Source organism: Nymphaea colorata, chromosome 11 (assembly GCF_008831285.2).
Source record: "Nymphaea colorata isolate Beijing-Zhang1983 chromosome 11, ASM883128v2, whole genome shotgun sequence".
NCBI classification, from domain to species: domain Eukaryota; kingdom Viridiplantae; phylum Streptophyta; class Magnoliopsida; order Nymphaeales; family Nymphaeaceae; genus Nymphaea; species Nymphaea colorata.
This window is the reverse complement of record NC_045148.1, coordinates 1,266,034-1,290,353: the sequence shown is the minus strand read 5'-3', so window position 1 is coordinate 1,290,353 and position 24,320 is coordinate 1,266,034. Positions and strand designations below refer to the sequence as shown.

The 24,320-nt window shown below is 37.5% G+C and overlaps 2 protein-coding genes across 3 annotated transcripts; both read left to right on the top strand.

Annotated features, from left to right (window-relative positions):
- Positions 1–889: 889 nt before the first annotated feature.
- LOC116263717 (uncharacterized) lies at positions 890–4,097 on the top strand. The gene is made up of 2 exons (XM_031643457.2): positions 890–1,147; positions 3,284–4,097. Exons 1-2 carry the CDS (start codon positions 980–982, stop codon positions 3,836–3,838), a joined length of 723 nt encoding a protein of 240 aa, XP_031499317.1. The 5' UTR covers positions 890–979; the 3' UTR covers positions 3,839–4,097.
- Positions 4,098–11,028: 6,931 nt separating this feature from the next.
- On the top strand, positions 11,029–24,036 carry LOC116264421 (galacturonokinase). 2 transcript variants are annotated; one of them, XM_031644622.2, is made up of 14 exons: positions 11,029–11,220; positions 13,265–13,378; positions 13,860–13,931; positions 15,018–15,061; positions 16,108–16,255; positions 16,896–16,961; positions 17,842–17,921; positions 18,888–18,987; positions 19,584–19,759; positions 21,130–21,170; positions 21,266–21,294; positions 22,726–22,795; positions 22,936–23,025; positions 23,439–24,036. In XM_031644622.2, the coding sequence occupies exons 1-14, from the start codon at positions 11,188–11,190 to the stop codon at positions 23,684–23,686; spliced, it is 1,311 nt and encodes a 436-aa protein (XP_031500482.1). In that variant the 5' UTR covers positions 11,029–11,187; the 3' UTR covers positions 23,687–24,036. The 2 variants fall into 2 exon arrangements, with proteins under 2 accessions (XP_031500482.1, XP_049936549.1); XM_050080592.1 differs by lacking the exon at positions 11,029–11,220 and adding an exon at positions 11,588–11,710.
- Positions 24,037–24,320: the final 284 nt, after the last annotated feature.

The following is a 24,320-nucleotide window of genomic DNA, read 5'->3' as shown; positions in this document are numbered from 1 at the left end:
GCATGTCACGTCACTCCCCATTATCTCGCCCTTTTCAGTTCAAACTTTGCTTAATTATAATATTGTTATGGATGCGGAGTCAGATTCTCACTCATGTCACCCGTTTGTATTAACAAAATGATCCTTCTTTTCCCACTAACCTTTTGAAAATTGTCCGTCAGCCGTTTAGGGAGATAAAGAGATGAAACTTGAAGCATCTTACCTGATATTGGATGCTTGGAGTGCTCGATAACAATTCAAGGGAAAGTTTGGTAGTTGGATCACTTTATAAGTGTCTCATAAATATATTTTAAACATTGAAGCAGATTCATAAAACACTTAACTATAAGTAGCTGCTTATGAATTTGCTTCAATCTTTAGAATAGATTCATTTAAACACTTATAACAAATCTTAAGTTTATATTGGGGTTATACAATGTAATTTACCTGAGATATGCATGAACCAAGAGCACTACCAACTTGGACGGCAACTTTGGATTTGTGCACCACAAGAAGCATTGGCTGCCGAAGAATGAAGAAAGCTTCTTTGACCAAGTTGGCCAACTGTGCAGTATATTGGTCTCAAACTCCAAGTGGAAGAAGATGTGAGTTCCAGTAAAATGATATTTTTTGGTTGCATATTATGATCATTGGATCCATACATAGTGGTAGGTTAATTACTCAATAAGCCAGGGAGGCCCCATACGGAAAATTGAAAAGAAAAATTGTAATTTCTCGCTTAAATCACTTGATGAATGGTACTACGAAAGTTGGTTAGGCTAACTGCTCAGGTAGTGCGTATAAATATGAATGCAATATTTTGGGGCAAGTCGGTCATTTCAAGTGAACATCAAATTGTCTACGTTCATTGCATCGAAACCATCATAAATAGCAGTTAGCAGTGCGCCGGCATCATTTGAGAACTCCTTCTGCACCTAGAAAGGAAACTAGAGAAAGAGAGAGAGAGAGAGAGAGAGAGAGAGAGAGAGAAAGAAAGAAAATGGAATGGAAGAAGAGCTACTTAGACTTGGTACTGGTGCCATTAGGCCTTTTTTTCACACTTATGTACCACATTTGGCTGTGGCACAAGGTAAGGACCCAACCACTGCAAACAATCTTAGGCATCAATGCCGCTGGCCGCAGGCTCTGGGTGAAGGCCATGATGAAGGTACCTGTTCTTGTTTGTCTTTCTTTCTTATTTGCTCAGTACCCTTATATTTTTCATGGCCAGCAAGAGAAATATATATGTTTAAATATTGGTAATTAAGTTTTATAGTGGCTGCTACATGTACCATCTTAAGCACTGTAAGTTCTCTGCCCGCCTGAAAGAAAGTTGCAGTATACTTGGCTCTGCCTCTCAGGTTGATCATATGCAGTTACATATTCAGTCGTCAATTGACATAGCCTACTTTGTCTCCTGTTTTTCGGCAGTCATGGGCACATTCCCATCACAGTTGTATAAACCACCTTTTTCATTTTCTTGTAGCTTTCCTTGTTCCTGTAGGCTTCCCATGCTGAAGTTGGCATCTCTCTCTGTCTCATGTTAACTTGAAACATTTCAAGGGCAGAAGGGCCCCTGGCATAATATTAAACGTCAACTGCTGACATTCCATTCTTTATTGTGAGGTAGAAGTTGTTGTTGCCAGTGGCCTTCTTCTCATTTTTTGTACTTCTGATACTTTCCAATCAAATGCCATCTTTGCAGGCAAACTTATTGACATCCGACTCGGAATTCTTTCTCGACTTCCTATGCATGACATCATATCAATGTTAGCAGTGACAGGGAAATCACTTATCAAACTTCACTTCTAGGGTCTCTTTGATTTTTCTAAACAGTGCCTGTGGATGCACTTTTCCACAGGGAAGAAGTCAGACCTCTTCTCCATTTGACTTTTTCCCTCAAACTGCAAGGTGAGTGAAGTCCCGGACTTTCTCACCATGCGTTTGATTGCTTTCAGTACAGGAAAGGTATAAAAGGTTATCCGGGTAATCAAGTATGGCCATAACCAATCTCCCTCAGCAGCAGCATATTACCTAGGAGTTCATATCTTTGAGTGAATTATAAACCTATGTCGAAGAGACACTTTTATTTGGCGTATATCTTACCTACTTATGCACAAAAAAAATTCCTACCAATATTTTTTAGAGGCGTCGATGTGATGTTTTGAAAATGAACAGAGTCAGTCAACTTGAACGTATTGAAAAATCTAAGGCTGCTCTTACTGTAACCCTTTTTTTAATTACAGAAAGCCCATATACCAGCACCAAGATGTAATGAGTGGACATCATTCCTGCCACATATGCCCCAGGCACCCAGTGCCAGTGGTACAGCTAATACGTGCCATTTTGTCCTCAAATTTTTTAATGGAAGATATGATCTAGATTACTGTCATGGTGATTGATAAGGACATCCAGCTCTTCTTAGCTAGAATCAGGCTTGTTTAGTTTCTGGGGAAGGAAATCAGATCAAGTTAACAAGAGTTGGCAATATAATTTCCAAGAAATTTCCTCCAAAATATTTTGAAGACATTGTGTTGCCTTGTTTCTTGCAACAGTTAAAGGATACATAAAATACTGCGATCGAATACTCTTTCGGCTAGAATCATAATCCAAATTGTCTTCGTATATTTTTCAGATTGTCTTCCTTATTTTTATGCTTTTCATACTTTTTTTCCGGTACTCTTTGCAAGAGCTCACAAAATGCAGTATTAGTTCAGCTGTCTTGGTTATCCCTTATTGTTGTTTCTCGATTTTGTCAACCTTTTCGAGATTTTCTAAAGAAAGACTGTCCATTGAATGCATTCTAGCAATAAACATACAAATTGCTGAATAGAACATTATGGACTATGTTCCGATTTGGCATTCCCTACTTCAGAATGGACCATCTCACAGAGTCATGGGCACCAGTTGGCCCAGCAGCCCCAGCTGATATTTCAGATTGCTGCCAATACATATTATAAGACGTGTTTGATCAGGTTATGAATTCACCAATTGCTTCGAATTTGGGGATTTGGTGTCCTGAGTGCTGAATATTGAAAAGCAATACCACTGGCAGTTTTAGGAATCAATTGATCCAGTTCCAGTCATAGTGACTTCACTGGTAATTCTAAGTATCACTTGGTCCACTTCCACTCCTAGTGACTCACTGCATGGAAACCTTGTCTCTGTTAATTTCCACTACAAAGTAAATTAGTACTACAGTTTCATAAACTAAGCAAGCTACTTGTGGGGTTAAGCTGATTGTAATGCAGCAATGCAGCCTTCTTTTATTTCTCAATTGCCCCTCCAACTTGTTTTCATGCAGGACATTGACAAGAAGAGTGTCTTAGCTGTGCAGTCACTTCGAAACATGATCATGGGTGCTACACTTATGGCAACAATGTCGATCCTGCTCTCTTCCGGGCTTGCTGCAGTTATAAGCAGCACGTACAGTGTGAAGAAGCCGTTGTATGATTCGGTGTTCGGCGCACATGGCGAGTTCATGGTGGCACTGAAATATGTGTCTCTGCTTCTCATGTTCCTCCTTTCCTTCCTCTGCTACTCCCTCTCTATAAGGTTTATCAACATAGTGAACTTCCTCATAAACATCCCACCACAGTACGAGACCTCAATTGTGAGCCCAGAGTATGTGTCTGAGCTCTTACACAGGGGAACTGTCCTGAACATGATGGGAAACAGGCTTTTCTATTCTGCCTTACCGCTTTTGCTCTGGATATTTGGGCCTGTCTTGGTCTTCTTGTGCTCCGTAGCCATGATACCTGTGCTTTACAATCTTGACATAGTCGATGGAGGAGGAAAGGAAGAAAAGGAGATGATGAAGGAAGAGAGTGAAGGAAAGATCACCTGCTTTAACGTGTAAGAAAAGATTGACGGTGCGATTGGTTGGTTTTTGGAAGGAGTCAAGGGTTGGTTTGATCATGAACCTTGAAGCCTGAAGGCGCACCAACTACTGCAGCAAAATGAAAGTTGTTGCCCAGGGTCACATTTTATTGAAAGCAAAGGAGTCTTTTAGTGGGTGCTCTGTGATGTGTACCCAAAAGCCATAATGGACTCATGTGCTTACCATAACCTATGATTCTCAGAAATAAATGGCAGTATAATTCTCAGAAATAAGCACATACCGAAACTCTTTAACTACTATCTCTATACTGCTCCTCATCTAATGTTAAAGAGAGTACTCATTGGAAAGAGCATGAAGTCTTTCTTTGTGGGCGTAAGGTATAATTTTTCACATATGCAAGGGGGGAGACAGAAACTTTTTCTCTTAAAAGGGACGCAACTATTTTCCAAAAAAAAAAAAAGGAGTTACTCTCTTTAACAAAATCTACTGGTGCCTTACGTTAAACTATAGAACTTGAAAATTTAATGTCTCAAAAATACAAGGGGTGTTAGGCCCCTGATCATGAGTGTGCACGCACCGCACGTGCACTCACACACATATACACGACTGTTGTAGTTTCCAGTGGCGGAATCCATGAATTTTGTTATGAGTTCACGGCTCCCGCGAGGGCAAACCACATAACCATGCAGGAAGTATGAGCTCAAAGCCTCATAGCTATGGTGAAAACCAGTGGTGGTGGAGATACATGGGGGCTAGTTTGCACCACCGCCCGCACCAGCCCATCAAAAGTTTTAATGGAAAATTGGAAAATTTATATTCTGATGACTTGAAAATTACATGGTACACCCACATCAGATCTGTGCTGGTGACTCGAGTACCCTTTAGCCAAATATCCTAGCTCCACTGGCGAAAACTCTGATGAAAGAAAAACAAGGATGCCAAGTTTATGCGAGAAAATATCACCAATTTGAAAAACCAAGAGGAAGATAGACGTGTAAAGTATAATTGAAACTTCTAAAGAACAATTTTCAAATGGATATATATATATATATATATATATATATATATATATATATATATATAAGCAGTAACTCCAAAGAATTTTAAAATGACATCAGCAAATTAAATCTTTGGGTGACCTAAACAAGGTGACTATCTTTATGTAAAGAAGGTTTCGTTGCTGAAAAAGGTTTTCATTACAATAAAGTACCTTTGCTCTTCTTAATGGTTGCGTGGTATGACAGTTTAATTAAGTTATCGGTTTGTCGGTATTGGTGTTGCTTTATGTCATGCTTTAAAACGCAACACTTTTCTCATGGAAGTCTCCCTCTGCCTCCAAAAGTAACAGTACGTTCTTTCTACAGAGATCGGGTATCATCTTCTGACAGACAGAAACAGGGATGAACCATAATCTTGTAATTTTTTCCCTTTATTTTTCCTTCGGGAGACAGCTAGAGGGAGAGATATGGCTTCACGCTCAAAGATATGCTGGCTACTCATTAGCTATCACCATTGGAATGACACATTAACCATAAAATGGGCGACCAACCTCCCACAAGCTCTATAATCCAATGTTAAGATCTTTGACGTGGCCCTTCATACTTCTGCATTAGTGATCTCTTTCTCCTTTCTGCTCTCAAAATTCATCTCTCTCTCTCTCTCTCTCAGTCAGTATGGTTGTGTACATAAATATATTTTGGTGTGGCTGCCATTCTCTTTGTAGGAAATGTATTCTCATATGTTTGCCTTTTTCACTAAGCATTGACTGCTTTTGCAGCAACCCGTCTTCCATATAGGATGCTGGCCTATCATGTGGAAGCCATGCTGGTCACCATTATTTCTTTTGGAAAGCATGTGTCACCTCCTCTTTTTATTTTGTTTTGAAATAGTGAATCTTCACAACTACTTCGTGTTTCAGCACCTTCTCTAATAATAGGTCCCAATGTATTATTTTAGAATTTCCTTTAGGTTAATCGATCTAAAATGCTGTAAGATTAAACCCACAGAGTAGCCCACCCTCTCGGCGCTTCTATTTATATTTTTATAGCCTTCTTTAGTAGTGGTTACACAGTGGAACCCACGCTATTTCAAAACTAGCTACCATTAAGCCAATCTGATGAAAATTTTCGAGACCAATTAAGCTTGTCTTTGGAGAAAACAGGAAGAGCCTTTCTTGAGATGATATATGCATATGCAGCTTGATTCTTTTATATGATAAAAGTTTTCTTCAATCATTTTTGCTTTTTGACTTTCTTTTTAACTTGAACAACTTTGTAACCAGTCATGATGAATTGATTGCAAGCACAAAAGATTCATTGTGAGATCATGTTGAGTCCTTCCCACACTAGAACAGTGTTCATACCTCTGTATATGGGGCCTAAGCAGGTTTTTATTTTTAAAATATTTCAAATTATTTCTAAAATTTAAGATTAGGCTGATACAATCGATCATTAGCGATACGTGTCAGCAAATATGCTGTATCGGTGAGCAAACCGATACAGCACCGGTACCGTTTATTACAAAATTGCATTAGAGGACTGTAGTTTAAGGTTGAGATACTTTCGGCTCTTTCAACAATATTTATTTTATATATATGCAATTGAACATTCTTTCAGCGATGTACCGTACACCACTAGTATAGTTCTTCTGATGGGAAGGCTCAATTTCTACTCAATGTTTTTATCTTTATCATGTCATGTGTGTGGAAATCATGATCGTGAGAAGGTGATAGAACATCTCCTTTCCATCATCTTGCTACCTGAACCAAGTTGCACACAAAAGTCGAGCCTTGTGATTTGACGGCAGACTTAAAAAGTTACCTACACTAATTACTTAATTTCTACTCTATGTTTCAATCAATCGGTAGAGGAGGTGTTGGTGGGGAGAGAGGTGGGGGCACTGATATGTAAGTTGATCAAGCATAGCCAGGCACTGAAAGCAGTCTTAATGGAAAGGGAGAGGCTGTGTCACCCCGATAATGGATGTCATTTAGTTTTGGCTCTATTAATCAGGAAGACAGCAGTGTGTTGGTGACTGGTTGCCCTTTTGTTGTTATCCTGCTCTAACAAGATGGTGCAGTAGAGGTGGACTGTAAGTTTGAAACCCACATGCAAAATTTTCTGAAAAATTACAATGGCGCGCTGCTTCTGTGGTGCATTAGTTCAGAAAATTTTTTTCCCTACATCATTTGGCATTTTGAACTTCCTGACTGAAACTCTTTCTGTTGATAGTAATCCACTTTTAAGTCACGCAAGCGGCAAGCGTATAGACAAGTAAAAGTTGATATTTTGGCTACAGTTTTAATCTACTTAAAGTTTACGAAATCGAAACCAAGATGGTGCTTGTTTCAAATCAGAAAAAAATTTCACTAGTTCGAGTACATAATAATAGGGGACTGCTTTTCTTCAGGAGTTGGCAACGATCTAAGTATTCTTCTTCAAGGAATTTATACCTGAAAGCACGATTCTCATCTAATTGATGAATGCAATAATTCTTGTGGGCCATTTTGACGGTGGAATTTTTCACTGAAGAAAACCGACCATTGGCTTAACTATGGAACTAGAAGATTCAAAAAATTAGACGCTGTATAATTTACTCGCTAGTAATTTTTTATTTTTATAAGTTGTTATCACTTCACTTTCTGTCATATATAGCACTATTACCGAGCATCCGATTTTCGCTAATTTCTGTTTTGGGTAATACTGGTTTAAGCTCAAAATTCCTAATCTCTTCGGTATAGTACTTTTACTATTCTGATCTCCTATATTTAAGTAAGATTCTGTTTTCATATAATCCCTTCTTATGTTTTAAACGGTTTCAAATTAGGTAAGGATGGCAATATGTTGAAGGCAGGTGACTTCATTACAACACTTTATTGATTAGGTGAAAGTTTTTATATCACTAACTTTTTCTGATGAATGATTTGCTACAGTGCACAATTCATTAGTTTCATAAGAACAAAACAACAGTAGATTTAAAGGACCATTAATTGTTCTTGAAAGGTCATAAATATACACATATATCCTTTGTGACAAGTTTTACATAAAGCTAATAATCAGACTCCAATTTCCTCAACGTTTTTAGGAGAGTTTTGTGTTTAACGTAGCATATGTCAACAACTTCAATAGTTGATTAGCTACTTTTCCTTCTCAAGATTGTTTACGTTAAGTCAGTTCATTAATTAGTTTTAAGTAGGTCGATTCACCTCATAGGAATTGGCCATCACAGTTCAATACTCCGCATAATTTAACACCTCGATACATTCGACCATTTAGCCAGATTTGGTAAAGAGGACCGATTCTGATTGATTACGAATTCGGATTTGAAATCAGTTTCACAACAGTCTGAAATTGAGTTGGACATCTGACTGAGATGTCATTGCATAGAAAGGTTGGATCTTATGCTAGTCGGATATGAGTTTGATTTTTCAAAAATGAGGTTCGAGTCCAAATCTAAAGTCTAGATCCGGTCGAACCCTAGACATTGGCATCCCTAGATTTAGGGCTGCTTCAAAGAGGAATCAGATTTACATCTTTTGAATTTCATTGGGGGCGTTTAATATACCTAGAATCATGAAATTTTAGAATCAAAATGCTTCACTTTTAAGAAATAGCAATGATTAATGAAACAAAGTATTTTGTTTCCAAAATTAGGAAACTGAAATCTGGAATTCTGATTTCATTCTAGTTTGATGAGGAATTATGATTCTAGAATTTTCATTCTTGAATCAAAATTCCAGACCATCAAACGCCTCCTAAGGAAAAGGGTCCATCATATAGGAATTATCAACCCTGAGGTCAACTATTTGGTCTAAAAGGTTAATTAGGAGGAATTAAACATGATAAATTAGCAGCTAGTTTTGATACTTTTACCATTTTAATAAAAATTAAGCAACCCATGATTCTTTCATCTCTTCTCATTTTCCCAATCCAAAATCTTAAATTTTATGAAGGCAATAACAAATTTCTACTTGACATGTTCGTGTTCATATCTCAAATCTATGATGTCAGTCCTTTAATGTACACAGGAGGAATAAATTTTAGTTGGTTTCTTTAATTGAATTTATTCATAGAATTATATGTAGATAGCAAAATTTCAAATATCAACCTCTCTCTCTCTCTCTCTCTCTCTCATGATATCGTATAAAGAAAGTTAATCTAATTAGAGATTAGGTACTAAAACATTTACTATTATAAGATTTACGCAAAGAAAAAAAGTACTTTCTATTTGCTAAAGTTCATCTTTCTTCAATTTCACATTACAGCCCAAGACGGATCGTCCGTCCTTTTTCTTGATGGACCTTTGACACTGTTGCCTCAATTATTTCTCAAGTGTCCTCCTCATGTTTGTTATGTAAAAAAGGAAAAGGAAGTCCGTGCCGCTGACTGGACCAAACTAATAAACTCGCGGTAAGGTTTGTCTTTTCTTTATTGTCATGTGGTTTTGTGACTTTCAGTCTGTCAGAGCAAACGATCGATGGCGCAGATGGGGTGTCGTACCACAGCACAGTAGGGTTTATGCGGAAAGGTCAGTTTCAGAGACAATTTGTCTCACTGCAGGACGTCGGTGGCTAATGAAACTTGTGTGAATCGCCAGCAGTGTCGTACACACGGGAACACGGGAGCTGCTTGCCAAGAATCTCCGCATTAGATCAGCATGTAATATTTCCTATGTGCCTCTTTAAATTGAATTTTATGCATATGCGAGGCCATGGTTTTTCTTTTTCAAAAAAGGGGTTCTTCTCCTGCAGTATCTCCATCATCCTCGAATAGATGGCAAATCGATTTCATTTGACAGCTGTACAAGTGTTTTACGTCGTCCATACTCTATTCATTTTCTATTGCTTGTATTTTTAAAATATTTCCTTTCCCTTTTTTTTTTTTACTTGTTTTGTCTTGATTCATAACTTATTGCTAAAATGCTGAATTGAATTGTCGGATTCACTGAATTTGGCATCTTTGGCCTTTTTTATTTGGCTTTCTATTTATTACCACCACTTAAGAGCATTTGACTACAAGTTTACCATTCACAAGAAATCTGATGGTAACTTAAAAGAATAGCTAGTAGTTGATGTTTTCATCCTGGTTTAGGTGAGCTAGAAGCTAATTCCACCATCCGTCGAAGCCCCCCACTCCTTTCTTTTATTCCCTTAGGGTATAGGGCTACTTTGGTGCCTCGATAAGGTAGATTCACTGTGCACTATTTGCATATCGGTACATTCTTGTTTGCAGCATAAAGGGTTGACGCCACGAGAGATCAAAATGAAAACTAACCATCCAACAACCCTTTTCCCCAATCGTTGCACAAACCTCTTGAAAATTATTAAGGTCGTAGTACAGATTCAAATAAAATAGGACATATTCCAATGTAATTGTCCTAGCTAACTTATAAAATATTTGAGAGAAATGATTGCTGGGACAACTTTATACTCTGTTTGATGGACAAAGCCTACTACTATCCGACATAGTCAACATGCACATATTGAAGTTAGTTAATAGCAGTAGAAACGGATTCTGATCTAAAATGTTATAAGGCCAAAAAAGTGACTAGTCAAATGTTATAGAGCTTCTTCGAACAAGAGCTAGCCCATTAGTTTTTTGGGCTTATAAGATTCAATTCAAGCATTTAATGCGAGCTACCTCAACTTCGCTGGAGATGACTGAAAGTTAAGAATTTGTCGCTTGCATGAACATTAGCAATAGTTTATGTTGCAACAATGGTGGTTTATGATGCTTCTAGCAAGGGCTAGCAATATGATGCTTCTAGCAACGATTTATGATGTTTTCATTGATCCTTCTTTTTTTTTTTTAGTCATTCGGCATCCATATTCCCTAGAACCTTTCCCTTAAACTTATGAAAACAAAATCCATCCACAATTTATTCCACATACCAAATCAGAATTGATTTTTAAAGTAAAATGACTTTATTGGAACACTTTTCCTTGGGACAAAATCATGAATACCACCAATAGAAATTTTGTCAAATGCTCGTTTTGCTACATTTTGATTAGGAAGTGCAAGTAATTGAAGTCATCAACGTCCGTTTCGCAGAAAAAGCTTTAAACTAGATGATACGACTATTTTGTAAAACATTTTACTCAGGTTATTAAACAAGGTCCTTGTGTGTCAAAAGGGAAAATATGTGGTATCTTTCTGAAATTCCTTTTTTAAGGCAGTCGACCGAAAAGGGCGGGTGCCAGATGACGCCGCTTCTCTATCCCTTTTAGTCTGCATCGATCTTTCGCATGAAGCAGAGGAATCATCCGTATCGGTTGCGCATAAGCCATTAAGGACGACCGTCCACCTCTTCTTCCTTTGAAACCCGACTGCCAACTCCGTGCCGTTGCTTCTTCCTGTTCCATCTCCCTCATGGGTTGCGAGACCTGGCCCTCTGATGAAGAGGTACTCTGCTGTTCTACCTTCTCCTCGCCACTCACCCTCTTTTCTCTAGATCTCATTTGTTGCTGTATATGCTCTGATATTTTTCCTGAGGATTCCTGAGAAGACACAGCATTTTCCGTCAGCTTGATCTTTCTCAGAAACGAGTCTTGTCGTTTTGGTTCGAGTTCGTTCTCAAATCAATGAAACATTTGCAGGATTTTTGTTTCTTGCTGCTCATTCCTTTCTGATTGTGGCTTTTCTGCATGAACAATGTGAATGCATCAGTCTACGTGATGTATATGTCGAGTTTCTTTTTGAAACGAAGCCTCTCGTATGTACGAGGTCTTAATGGAAGACTCCAACGTCTAACTGTAGATGTATGTGTTCGAAATAAAGTTGCCTTGTTTTCAGGAATTGAGATAAGGTTATCCGGTGTCTACGGCAACATGCTTAAAGGAACCAAATTGGAGGGGAGCCAATGCATGCTCCAGGGTGGGCTACATGCCTCGAGGTGGGCAAGCACCTTCTTTGGCTTCAGTGGATCACATATGTTCTCCTGTTTAGGCTTGTCAGTGTCCTCTGATTAATGGTTTAAGGATAGGAAATGTGTCGTCGTCGTAGGCTACATGCCTTGAGGTGGGCGAGCACCTTCTTTGGCTTCAATGGACCACACATGTTATCCTGTTTGGGCTTTTCAGTGTCCTCTGGTTGATGGTTTAAGGATAGGAAATGTGTTGTCGTCATGGTATGTTGCATTGATAAAGGAGAAGACCGAGTCACTTGATCTGAGCTCATGTCATAATGTCTTCCTATCTTGTTAACAGGAAAGGCATTGCCTGGTATTCTTTGTGCATTTCGATTGGAATATTGCTTTTGCAAGAAGGACCTTAAGTGCGCCTTTTCCTTTTTTGCTCTTCTTACTTTTGACGGATAAATGCAGTATATGTCCCATAAAAGTTACTGTTTATGGCCGAGCCATACATGGAATTTTCGTATGGAATTCATATCTCTCACAGATGTATATTTTTTAGTAAAAAACTAATGAAACTCGTGGATGTCTCGAGTTTCTTTACTACATGCTTTACAGGAATTTACATATATCCATGTTCTATAGTAGGATTATGTATAATTTATAAAACATGATGGAGATTGTAACGACCCAGGCATTCAATTTGGACCCATCTTTTGGCCGTCTCCATTTGGACCCAAAATGTTACAGACCAGGACAGGAAAATGGTAGGAGGTTTTTGTATGCATCCCAGTCAAGTTTTCTCAAAATACTAGCATATTTTCAAGCCACTTCCACATTTGAGATGTTACAATTTACCTATTTTGAGGAACATGTCTCCTTGAAACTTCAGCTCTGATCCGAGTCCTATAATAGTCAAATTAGTGCTAACTCTATTGTTCAGTCTAACGTATCTCAATTTGTCTTGTTGCCATAAAAAAGCTTTTGACCAAGATACTAAGTAGGAAGGGGCTTAGGTACATATGGACATCAAAATTTCTCAAGGTTACATAGGAAACTATTCTCAGTTGCTCCTGTACTTTGGATGTTAGAAGGATGGCTTAGGTAGTAGGGAAGAGGATTATGAATCCTCTTGTCACCATTTCCAGGTTGCTTCTTGGTACATTTTTAGTGTTTAAGATGTCCATACAAGGAGAAAAAGACATATTGGGGATGCTGCAGTTCAGATATTGTTATACACATTTGTGACTATAACGATCCATATAAAGGTATAATATCAAGAGATACTCCTTTAGTACCTAGTAGGGATTAGACCAGGCCACTGGGTTCTTTTATTTGACAATGCCAAGTGTCTTTCGAGGGCCAGTCTTTTCCCTTGCAAATGTACCATTATCACTATTGACAAGGCTATCAGGTGGATATGCATAGTCCAGATTGGATTCTGTGTAAAACACAGTGTGACTTGATCTTGATTCATGTTTAGTGTTCCTGAGATTAGTTTCTTATACAATCCCATGTCCAACATTTTGAAGCAGTTGGAATGCATCCTTGTACTGTGGACCTAATGATATTTCCATGTTTGTTGTTCATGTGCAGCTGGTTGAATTGCAGAAGTCTGTGGCTGTCCTAGCAAATTGTGATCACAATAAAGTCAAGATTGTAGTGTCACCTTACAGAATATGTCCACTGGGTGCTCATATAGATCATCAGGTGATGCTAAAACTTGGAAATTCATTTTTCTCTTTTTCTGCATTTTCCCACATTTTCTCTTCCATCCAAGACCTAAAATACAAGTTTTATGACTTTTTGATACCTTTACGATAGACCTTATTATATGTCCTCGTTGAAGTTGAAGCAGTAACATCACCATGCTTTTTACAATGCCTTTGTGAGTCAACCATGAGCATGTTTACGTTAGTATTTTCAACATCTGACTGTATAAGAAACAAAAGTACCTTTAAATTGAGATACATTCTGCTCAGTGATAGACAGGATATGAATTGACTCATACAAAGATTGGTTCCAGTTTAATACAAAATCTCAGATGGGCTTCTATCTGAAAAGTTAAATCCTTGGTACATTTTTCAATGTCTTTAAGTTTTTTAGGTTACGTAGAAACAGTAATCCATTTGGTTAACCAGTGTTGGAGGAGATCTAGACTGATGTATTTCATTTCTATTTTCTTTTACAGGGTGGAACGGTTTCAGCTATGACAATCAACAGAGGGGTTTTACTGGGATTTGTTCCTTCTGGTAACTCAAATGTAAGAAGTGCTGCATTTTTGCATGTTATTTTCTTTTACAGTAGGCTTTTGAAAATTAATTTTCCTTCAATTTTTGCTGCATTGTAGGATTTTTTTTCTCAAATATACTGGTAGATGTTGTTTAATGTTGTTTAAAAATTTGATTATGTTCTAGCTATAATGTTTGTGACAACATCGTTGAACATGACAAATACATGGATAATCATGTAAATCATTCTCTCCCATTTGACAGCATAAGCAACTTCGTTTAATCAATCTATGATTCTACAGTACCTGATGGGAAGGTATAATTGTTGATTTTTTGCAAGGGGCGGTTTAGTCCTTTAGCTTCTGTACCTAATGCTGTAATGGGCAACTGAGTGGGTGATCATGGTGGTCCAGGCAAATCTAAAGGACATGCTGAATTTTGTCCAAAGAGTTCAGGTGTGCAGTGTGCCATCTGACAGTTACAAGAAACTTTGTGCAAATAGTCTTCTTCCAATGAAGTTCAAGATTTCTTGGCACTCTAGGAAATTCAGTTGGCTAGTTCTTGAATATTTGAATATTTGATTTATTCTTTACAGGTAGAGGGATGGATTTAAGGTGTCATTTATTTCTTGTCCATTATTAACTTTCCTTTTTAATGTTGTTCAAAGCTGGGGTTGTACATGGGGCTTGGCATTGTTTGGATCAAACTTCTTCCTATCATTAAAAGAAAAACATAAAAAAATGTGAGAAATTTGTTTTCTTCCAAAAGGGAAGTGGTATACCTGGTTACTGACTTTTCAATTCTTATGCATACATATATACATAAAATGAATTCAGATGTTTCATTCATAAAACATGTGATGATGTTCCTTAAGTTGAACATATCATGACAAATCAATAGAAAAACTGAAGTGCTCATTTGAAAATGTCAGTGAATTCGTAACCCAATCTCTACAGTTTTTCCTGCCACACACTTATGTGAAGTGAGACAATTGCTCTTATTCTTCTTTCAGATGATGGTATAGATTTATTACACTTTTGATCATGTTTGGATGTGCAAAAAAGTGGCAGCTTTTACAATGTTGCTTCATCAATTTTTCCTCTTCTTTTTTGCTGTAGGTATTACTTCAGTCTGGACAATTTAAAGGAGAAGTAAGGTTCAGGTACAAAATTGAATGTTTTTAACAGGGTATATAAGTGTTCTCATTCTACTTCTTGCCAATCTACAGATATTTGTTTCTTGTGCTGGTTTGAGATTGAACTTTAAAATCATGACCAGTTTGAAGAAAAAACTTCACACTGGTAAAACTATATAATTTCAAGATTATGCTTGTTCTAAATCTTCTTTCTTTCATTGTGCGTACTTTGTTCAAGTAATTGTGCCACTGCATGGTAAATGATTAAGTTCCTTGGCATGGCTTGCATTATTTTCTCTTGCATATTTTCTTAGCTTGATTTGTGGCACAATGTTCATTAGATGACAGCAAAGACGTAGTCGCTTGAATATGTTGTCGTCTATGTCACACGGGTACGGGTACGATAAGGGTACGGGTACGTGGACACAACAATTTTCAAAATTTTAGGATACGCGGACATGGTGAATTTTATATTCTAAAAAATTAAAAAAGATAATAAAATAAAAAAAACATTAAATTAATAATTCACTCTTACAATCTCATAACTCATAAGAAAGAAAGTCTCAGATTCTCAAACAAAACATTGTTCATCACCAATCTCATAAGTCATAAGAAAGAAAGTCTCAAACAAAACAAAGAATGTCGGGTTAGTAAAGTGGTTCGGATCGGGTCTGACCCAGACCCGATCCAAAACGTATCCTGCCGTGTCCAAGTGTCGGTATCCAGGTGTCGGAGTGTCGACACCGGTACGTGGCCCATTTTGCCGTGTCCGTGTGACATAGGTTGTCGTATTATGGTCAAGGGCAATCGAGAGAGCATAGTTAGAAAATTAGAAATCCAAGTTAGTGACGGTGGTTTTTGCAAAATGTAGCTTTGGCTCCTTGTCATCCAAGTAGACAATCTTTATATGTTTGCTTCACTTTAAATATCAATTCTTCGAGTATCAGAACCAAACTGTGAGATGAAAGGACCTGCTAGTTGCATATTGCAGATTCATACAAAAGTTTGTTCTTATTGAGAGTTAAAATATTTCAACTGTTTTTTTATTTGTATATTATGTTCTTTAAATTCAGTGTTGATGAAATTCAGCAGCCAAAGTGTTCAAATGCTAATGACAACCATGGAAATGAAAAATCAAAATGCTATGAGGAATGTGCATGGGGAACTTATGCAAGAGGGGCATTATATGCCCTGCAAAGAAGTGGACGACAAATCTCACAGGTTAGTTTGAACACATTTTGCATGAAATAACAAGCTGATGTTTTCTGGAAACTTAGAAAATAAAAAATAGGTTGTCAACTGTTGGAACATGTACATAATCCAGCTCATATCTCATTTCTGTGCTTCTATCTTAGCTTGGGCTTCATGAAGGACTGCACATTGGGACCAAATTATCTGGATAATTATCTACCATGTCCCCAAATATGTCATGCCCATTAAGTTCTTAGGAACTGCTATAAGCTCTTTATCAAAAGAAAGATGTAGGAGTGCTGCAGGATGATGCAGGTTCATTGGTACAGAAGATGCAGGCATGCAGATGCAAATTGCAAAATGTATCACTGTTTGACTTTTCTGCATCTAATTATGTTTTATTAGTCTTATATTGTTGATTTACTCTCATTGGGATTTTTTGTGTCTTGCGTGCCTATTGACACCAAATGTTTCTCTGTTATTCACAATTTATTCTTCAAGTATCCGTGTTTGTAGTGTCATATTGTTTACGAATAGGACAATCATTCTATTATTTTACTGCATTGTGTCCAAATTTTACAAACCAACATTTATTTATTAATCATACCACTTTGCTTCTCATGTGCTTGTTACTTAAATGAGTGAGTAGTTTCCACGGATTCAATTGTAGGGCATCATAGGATTTATTTGTGGCTCGGGAGGACTTGATAGTTCTGGTCTTAGCTCATCTGCTGCTGTAAGTATTTCATGCTCAAGTTGCTTCTTTGCTGGTGGACATTATGGATAGATTACATTTTATATACTCAAATTCCGTGAGAAAAATTGAATAAAATGAATCTTGAAGGGTCTCCTACGATCCATTCTTTAGTTGAAGCAAGGTTATCTGATAGTTTGAGCTAATGATATATTAGATTCACATTGATGTTGGGCTGGTTGGGCTGGCGTTAGTGAACATACCGTGACTCGTTATCTTGATTCCAATGGGTACTCTTCCCCTAAGCCTTGTGGGATGGAGCATATCACTGAGCTGAAGGGGTATTGCCTTCACACTCAGGCCCCAACACAGCCTTGTACTTTGGAGGAGGGAGAGAGGGAGGGAGTTTCAGCTCCTCCGGTATCACCCCACATTGATGTCTATATAATTAATGGGTTATGAAATTATCTTTTTTTTGACAATCTTCAAAGATAAGTCTTATGTTTTATTATTATGAAGTAGGTGTGTTGTATCCATCACTCGCACATGTACATGCCAAGCACAAATACACATACACAAAGTTGCATTCATTGAAGTTATTTCTTCTGAACACTCTCTGGCCCTAGATTCTCCGAAATTTGAAATTGTTACTTGACCCAATTTAGATGTCAACAATTGGTTACTCCTTTGTCCAGGTCTTTCTTTTGTGGTGTTATCCTTTGTCTTTGATAGCATTAATCAGTATCTTTTAGTTAATGGCTGCACAAATAACATGTGTTCCAATAATATTGAGCACAAAGGGGGTTCAGATGCCATCATGCCCCTTATATTTTTCTTTTGGTATATGATTTGGTAAACTTATACCATTTGCAATAATATGTTCTGATTTTCCTAAAAGGTTCCAATTTTAACGTGCGTACAGGTTGGCATAGCTTATCTATTGGCTTTGGAAACTACAAACAATATAATAGTGTCACCAGTGGAGAATATCGAGTATGACAGGTATAATACTTGAATCAAGTGTATTTTTCTTAAAAACCTATGTTGAATGATGAAAAATATCAAAATTATCAAACTATAAGATTTCAGCTAGAGCCATGATTGTAAAGTGCTTAGAATTTCTTACTGCAAAAACAAAACTACGTTTGTGCATTTACATTATATCACATGCTTAATAGTTAAAATCAGTTTTAGGTGCTTTCTCCAGGGCCTAGGCACATAGTATTAATCAATAGGAGGAAGCCACTTATGAACACATGATATATGTTCCTATAGTCTTTTACCATTTGCCGTTAATATATCTTTGAGATAATTTCTTAGTTCATTTTTTATTTTTATCTTTCACAATTTTTTCGTGCTTTTGGTGTGGAAAAGGGTATCCTCTTTTCAGCCGTCTCTATACCAAGCCTTTTTTTTAGGCAAAGACACTATACCCAGGTCATGACAGCTCAATAAAAAACTTTTGTATTCCTCCTTCCGCAGAAGATAACTAGGATGATCAATCTTTTCATCTAGTTCACTTAGGTTATTGCTGGGCCACATTGACTGGTTCTCATATTTTCTCATTCACACACATGCATGGCTGCATTCTTCTTATTTCTATTGACACATATGGTGTTGGGTCATTATTGTAAATCCTATAGCTGTTTTTAACTCAATGTTCAAATTCAGTATTTTGAGATTGTTTTCTTGCATTAATAGTTATTGGTTTCCCATCTAAAGCGAGAATGCATTGGAGGCAGTTTAGTCCAAATTTTATTTAGGTTCTTAAAGCATCAATCTTTCTGTTCATTTAGCTTTCTGTGTTTTCAAAACTTTATATCATCTTGTTGGAAAGGGGTTGCATATCTATTATTTTCATTTTTTTTATTTTGTATGGGAATACCAGGTGGAGAAAACCTCCTACTTACTGCTTCAGGAAGACTAGTGTGAAGCCTTCTTTACATAACAAAATATTTGCATCTGCAGGCTCATTGAAAATGAATATTTAGGTTTGGAGAATGGAATCTTGGATCAATCTGCAATTTTGCTCTCCCGCAGTGGCTGTCTTACATGCATGAACTGCAAGGTATGAGTTGGTTCACTGCAAGTTTCTTGATAGGTGTTATCTACTAGATAAGTAGAAGCATCGTGATGTCGAAGGTCACTCTATGTTCTTCAGTCTGGTCGTCCTGGACTCTTCAGGAAGAATGAAATAGTAAAATATGAGCCTTGTTTTTTAGTACCTTTACTTATTATCCTTACAACTGTGATGTTTTTTGCATTGTGCATAAACGTAGCTGAACAGTGCCATGGATTATATGGAATTATGGATAGATATGTGGAACTTCAGTCTTACGTATGAGCTCAAATGCTAAATGGCTGGCAGTCAATGTCAATTTGGACTAGCTATGATGACTTAGAGCTGAGTTCACATCCAAATATAGGTTTACGCCTGAAGCTTTTGAAAATTATTAGAAGCATGTCCGTTACATACAAATCCACATGACTGGTTTTTGACTTGGATCAGGGGTAGATCAGAACCAAAGTGCCAATCCAATTCAGTTACAGCTCTCATCAAACCAGAATTGAAAATTCAAATCCTATTTAAATCCATATTTTATCTTAATTTAATAATTCTTATACAAAACAACAGTTAACTTTCTCCTGCTGTTGTCCTTGCAGACTAAGGAATATAGTCTTACACCTCTGCCAAAAGAGGAAGGAAATCCAGATGTAAAAGGACAGACTACCTTTAAGGTATTATTGGCATTTTCTGGCCTCAGGCATGCATTGCCAAGCAATCCAGGATATAACCTTCGTGTTTCTGAGTGCAGAGAAGCTGCTAAAGTTCTTCTGGAGTAAGGCTTCTTAGCTTCTGTGGGCTTTCATGCTGCATTTCTGGGTTTCACTTGTTACTTGTACAAGACTTGAAGGACTCTGTCATTGAATTGGGTTATTAGCTAGCAGAAAATTCAAGGAATTCCTTGTCATCCTTCATAGTCATTTGGTGTTCGTAATACCATCTATGAGCTGATTCAACACCTTTATCCAATATATCTCATTTTTGTTTCCACTTCCAAAAGGGCCTGGTGAAAAAAGGGGCAGTAGGACTTCCAACCGCCAGCCCAGATTCTTAAACCTTCATTGGCTCTGGCTGTTTGGTGAGTATATAATAGGTAATAGAATATGAAGTGCAGACAATGTGACAAGTGCAACAAATATACTTTCCAGCAAAAAGAGAGTAAGGATGACCTGACCAAAAGAGAAAGAGACTGACCTACATCCCATGGCAAAGATGTCTTTGCCCCATACCGCTCCCTTGCTAGTGCGAAAATAGACTTACTGTCCTGATGGAGTTTTTACGAAGGAAAATTGATTATTTTATTCATAAGATCTACACATTTAACAGTGTCATCTGCCAACATGTTCTCAGATGCTTGGAGACTGTTGTCTTTCGAAAGGCAAATTGATCTTTCAATGTTGAGGTTTTCAAATGATTTTGGAGGATCAGGCTATCTGTGATGACAACCATGTATACGTACATCTACTGGTCGTTCATTTCATTGGATTGGGGAAGAGAGTTGGCAGATGAGGACTCACACCCAAAACCTTGCAAGAATGTGTGCATGTCCACGTCATGTTTCATGCCTGCATTGGCATCTGCAATTAGACCCTACTTCACGTTAGTACCTATAAGACACAGATTGAATGTATTTAGCATGGATCGTTAGTTATATCAATCCTTGAATCATGCCTTTTTGGTGAAAATCTTCGTGTGCACACTTGGAAGATATGCCTTGAAGGTCAGGTTCTATCAACCCAAGTATGTAAATTACATCTAGTTTCTAGGTCTAATGTAAAGAATGTTGTTTTCTCGTGTATCAAATGGATACAGCTTGTTTTCGCTTTTCATTCAAGTGCTATGCTGCTACCTGTTAGAAATTGCTTAAGTCAATCTATGTCTTTACATTACACATCCTAGGCCATGTATCATAGGATGTACTGCAATTTAAATGCAAAAGGCATACTGTTGTTAATCGACTTTCATGTCTTGGTAATTTATACCAATCGGAGTCAGTTGAATTGTGCTTGAACTACATTCTTGCTTTGAAACAATTTGGTGCATGGATGCTTCGTTACTGTGGTAAATTTACATTCTAATTCATTCTCTTGACAATATCTTCACAAAAACATGCTGTTACTCATTTGAATTATGAACTGTTTGTAGGGCATGCGGCAAAGGAAAGCTTAAGCCTCTTCTTTGCAATGGTTAGTCTTGATTCATATTTGCAATATCTTCTGCTGATTTTTTATCCATATTGTTTCAAAAATTGAATCCCATCTCTCTGTTCTCTTTTTTGCAGTTGGTTTTGATGAGTACAAAATTTACAAGGTAGTTAAATCATCCTGGAGTAACTACATTTTACCATCCATCTTTCTGTTTCGTATACAGTATGAATAATGTGACAAAGTCTCTATCATCTTTTAGGTTCCATGAATGCTGAAACGTAATTAGAGATCTTCTTTTGCTAAGTTTTTCTTTAGGTGATATTTGGATGCACAATGTGTGCATTCTTTCTCTGGAAATAACATCTTCACAGGCCCCACATATGTCAGGCAACACATGGGATGGGATCCATTTTGCCTGGAAATTACCGTCATCCAACTTAATGGACCACTAGCTGGAAGAACGGAGTGTGGTGGCTGGGCTGGATCTGGGAGAATGACACTCCTTATTGTGCATAAGGCCTGTTCCTGGGCACACCAATCTTCTATTAGATTGAACTTGGTGTTTGGCATTCTGATTACTTAGCAATTTTTTTCTGTTTAGTCATTACTAGTTTACTTTGCTAAGCCTTTTCATTTGGTTTCCACTTTCCAGTCTTCTGCTATATTTTATTGACTTCTCAGGATTCATAATAACTTGGGGGTTTTTAGCACGAAGCTGCTATTATCCTTTAGATTATGATGCCGAAGAAATACATTCATTTTTCAGGTTAATTTAGTTATTTGATTTTTTCACTTGTCATATGTAATAATCAGCATTCCAGCCTTCCAGGGTCTTTCTGTTCTACTTCTCTGAATACTGTCAAGTTTCATCTCATACTGAGTGTTTTTCATACCTATGTTGGTCGTGTTTGTGACAGCCCTATACTTGCAGATGTACTTCCAGGAAGATGCTAGACTAAAGATTTTCTTTTTGTTCTTATATGGTACTTCTTGCTATGCGTACTTATACCAGCATAATTGGTCTACTGTGTCTGCTGCTGCTTCTCCAAAAAGGACCAAAATGCAGCATCAGCAGCATGGCAGAGGCACACCTGCATGGGTGGACAGGGTGGATACTTTGCCCATCCTGACCCAAAAATTTCCTAATAAAGTATCTGGTTCAAGGTGGGAAGTGTGCAGCCTGGGCCCAAACCTGAGTACACAAGTGCTCACCTCAATCTGACCCTTTGAAAATTCAATGAAGTTAAAGAGAAATAAAGAAGGAAAAAAAAAAAAAAAAACACTAGTCTAATAACTATACAAGCCATTTACCTCCTTGGCTCTCTCTCTTCTTCTGTCTAGACCACACCAATCGCTGAATACCATCATATAACTGGTACTGGATTCAGGCCTCACAAAAGTGGTGCAAAATTTTCTCTGTGAGAATGTCAGGATGGAGTTTAACCATTTTTCTGTAACTTGTTTTGAAAAGTGTTTCCTTTTTCTCTCATCTATTTTTGCGTATAAAATTGTAAATTCAGGACATTCCTTTGGAGACATATTTCATCAACGATTGTTGTTGATTCATTGGTTTTTTGTTGCTTTTAACATTCAGGACAAGTTGAGTGCTGTTCTAGCTAGAAGAGCAGAACATTATTTCTCAGAAAATCTTAGAGTTACTGAAGGTAGTATTCAAGGAAAATATAGTTCCCTATTTTCTATTCTAGACATGGTCTGGCCATAATTTTTATTTATTTTTACTTTAGGTTTTGTATATACAGCTTGTGAAGAAGGTTTCTGGGTTTTCAATGGTTTTCTTTTCCAGGTCTTACAGCTTGGAGCGCGGGTAAGTTGGAGGAATTTGGAAAGCTGGTTTCAGAATCTGGCCTCAGCTCCATCAAGAATTATGAGTGTGGTGAGTTAAAACTCATGGCACCTCTTAAGAAATGATAATTTTGATCATGTCGCTCAATAGCAACACAAAGGCTCTCTTTCACCACTAGGGTTGCATATATTTAGGATATATACGGATATTGTTTCTTGCTTCAGTCCTTGAACCTCAACATGGCCTGGGCTAAGCCACCTTCCCTTGTTTCTTACGTATCATATGCCCATTATTATTATTATTATTATTTTGACATAAATATCTGATACTTTCTCTATTGCCCTTGAAGGAATGTAAAATATAACAATGAAATGTTCAATTTATTCCTTATATATGATATAAAAGGTCGGAACTTCTATCTGTTCTATTTGAAAAGCAAAGAAAACAGTTTAGCACGACTTTGCATTGCTGAATGAACTATTTTTTTGTTTCTCAAACTGTAGGCTGTGAACCACTAATACAATTATATGAGACAATTCTGAGAGCGCCTGGCATATTTGGTGCAAGATTCAGTGGTGCTGGATTTCGAGGATGCTGTTTAGCATTTGTTTCTGCTGACCATGCAGCCGAAGCTGCAACTTTCATAAAACATGAATACAGAGCCCTTCAACCGCAGTTAGCATCACAACTCAGTGATGACACTGCTGTATTAATTTGTGATGTAGGAGATGGAGCTCGTGTGATCGGATGAAATATGTTTTCCTTATCATCATGTGCTGTCGACATTGCAAATGCACGTGCAGGCAGAAGCAGGAACACGTTGGGTGCTTATCCTAGCACCGCTGAGAATCAAGTTTTTTTTTTCCATAGCAGTAACTTCTCCACCTGCGGAGTCCTGTCATCTAGAAGCAATAATGATCTGCTGTTCTTCATTGTATTCTTTTAGCAAAAGACGAGCGATTCAGTTATGCAAAATTCATTTCATTGAAGGAGTGAGTGGAAGGTACATGTGGGGACTCGTGAACTCATTTTTGCGCATAAATGTTACCTTGTAAGGTCAAGGACTAACTTTTTGGCCGTTAAATAAGGTATTGTTTTTTACTTGTCTGCTCGTGCAACATAGAGAATCTAATGCTGATCGTAGCCTGACTACATTTTATTTTTTCAAATCAACATAAGTTTTTTAGACGATTTTTTAAAATTTAAAAAAGAGGGAATCAGCCAATTTGCCGCACCAGCAATTGAACGTGGCGCATCTAATACCAATATTGACAACGTTGGTCTGGGTATTGGAGTTTTTTTATTGTTCTCAATAGGGCAAACTACTGCACTTTGCTGCAGAGTAAGCCTCATTTCTGTATCAGGAAGGTAGAAGAAAGAAAGGG

What these genes read in the sequence shown, in the direction of transcription:
- LOC116264421 (XM_031644622.2), top strand. Translation starts at nt 11,188, where the DNA reads ATGGGTTGCGAGACCTGGCCCTCTGATGAAGAG. An exon ending in GTGCTCATATAGATCATCAG is followed by an intron (nt 13,379 to 13,859) that starts GTGATGCTAAAA and finishes TTTCTTTTACAG; the next exon opens with GGTGGAACGGTTTCAGCTAT. An exon ending in GCTGCTAAAGTTCTTCTGGA is followed by an intron (nt 19,760 to 21,129) that starts GTAAGGCTTCTT and finishes AACTGTTTGTAG; the next exon opens with GGCATGCGGCAAAGGAAAGC.
- LOC116263717 (XM_031643457.2), top strand. Translation starts at nt 980, where the DNA reads ATGGAATGGAAGAAGAGCTACTTAGACTTGGTACTGGTGCCATTAGGC. An exon ending in GGGTGAAGGCCATGATGAAG is followed by an intron (nt 1,148 to 3,283) that starts GTACCTGTTCTT and finishes GTTTTCATGCAG; the next exon opens with GACATTGACAAGAAGAGTGT.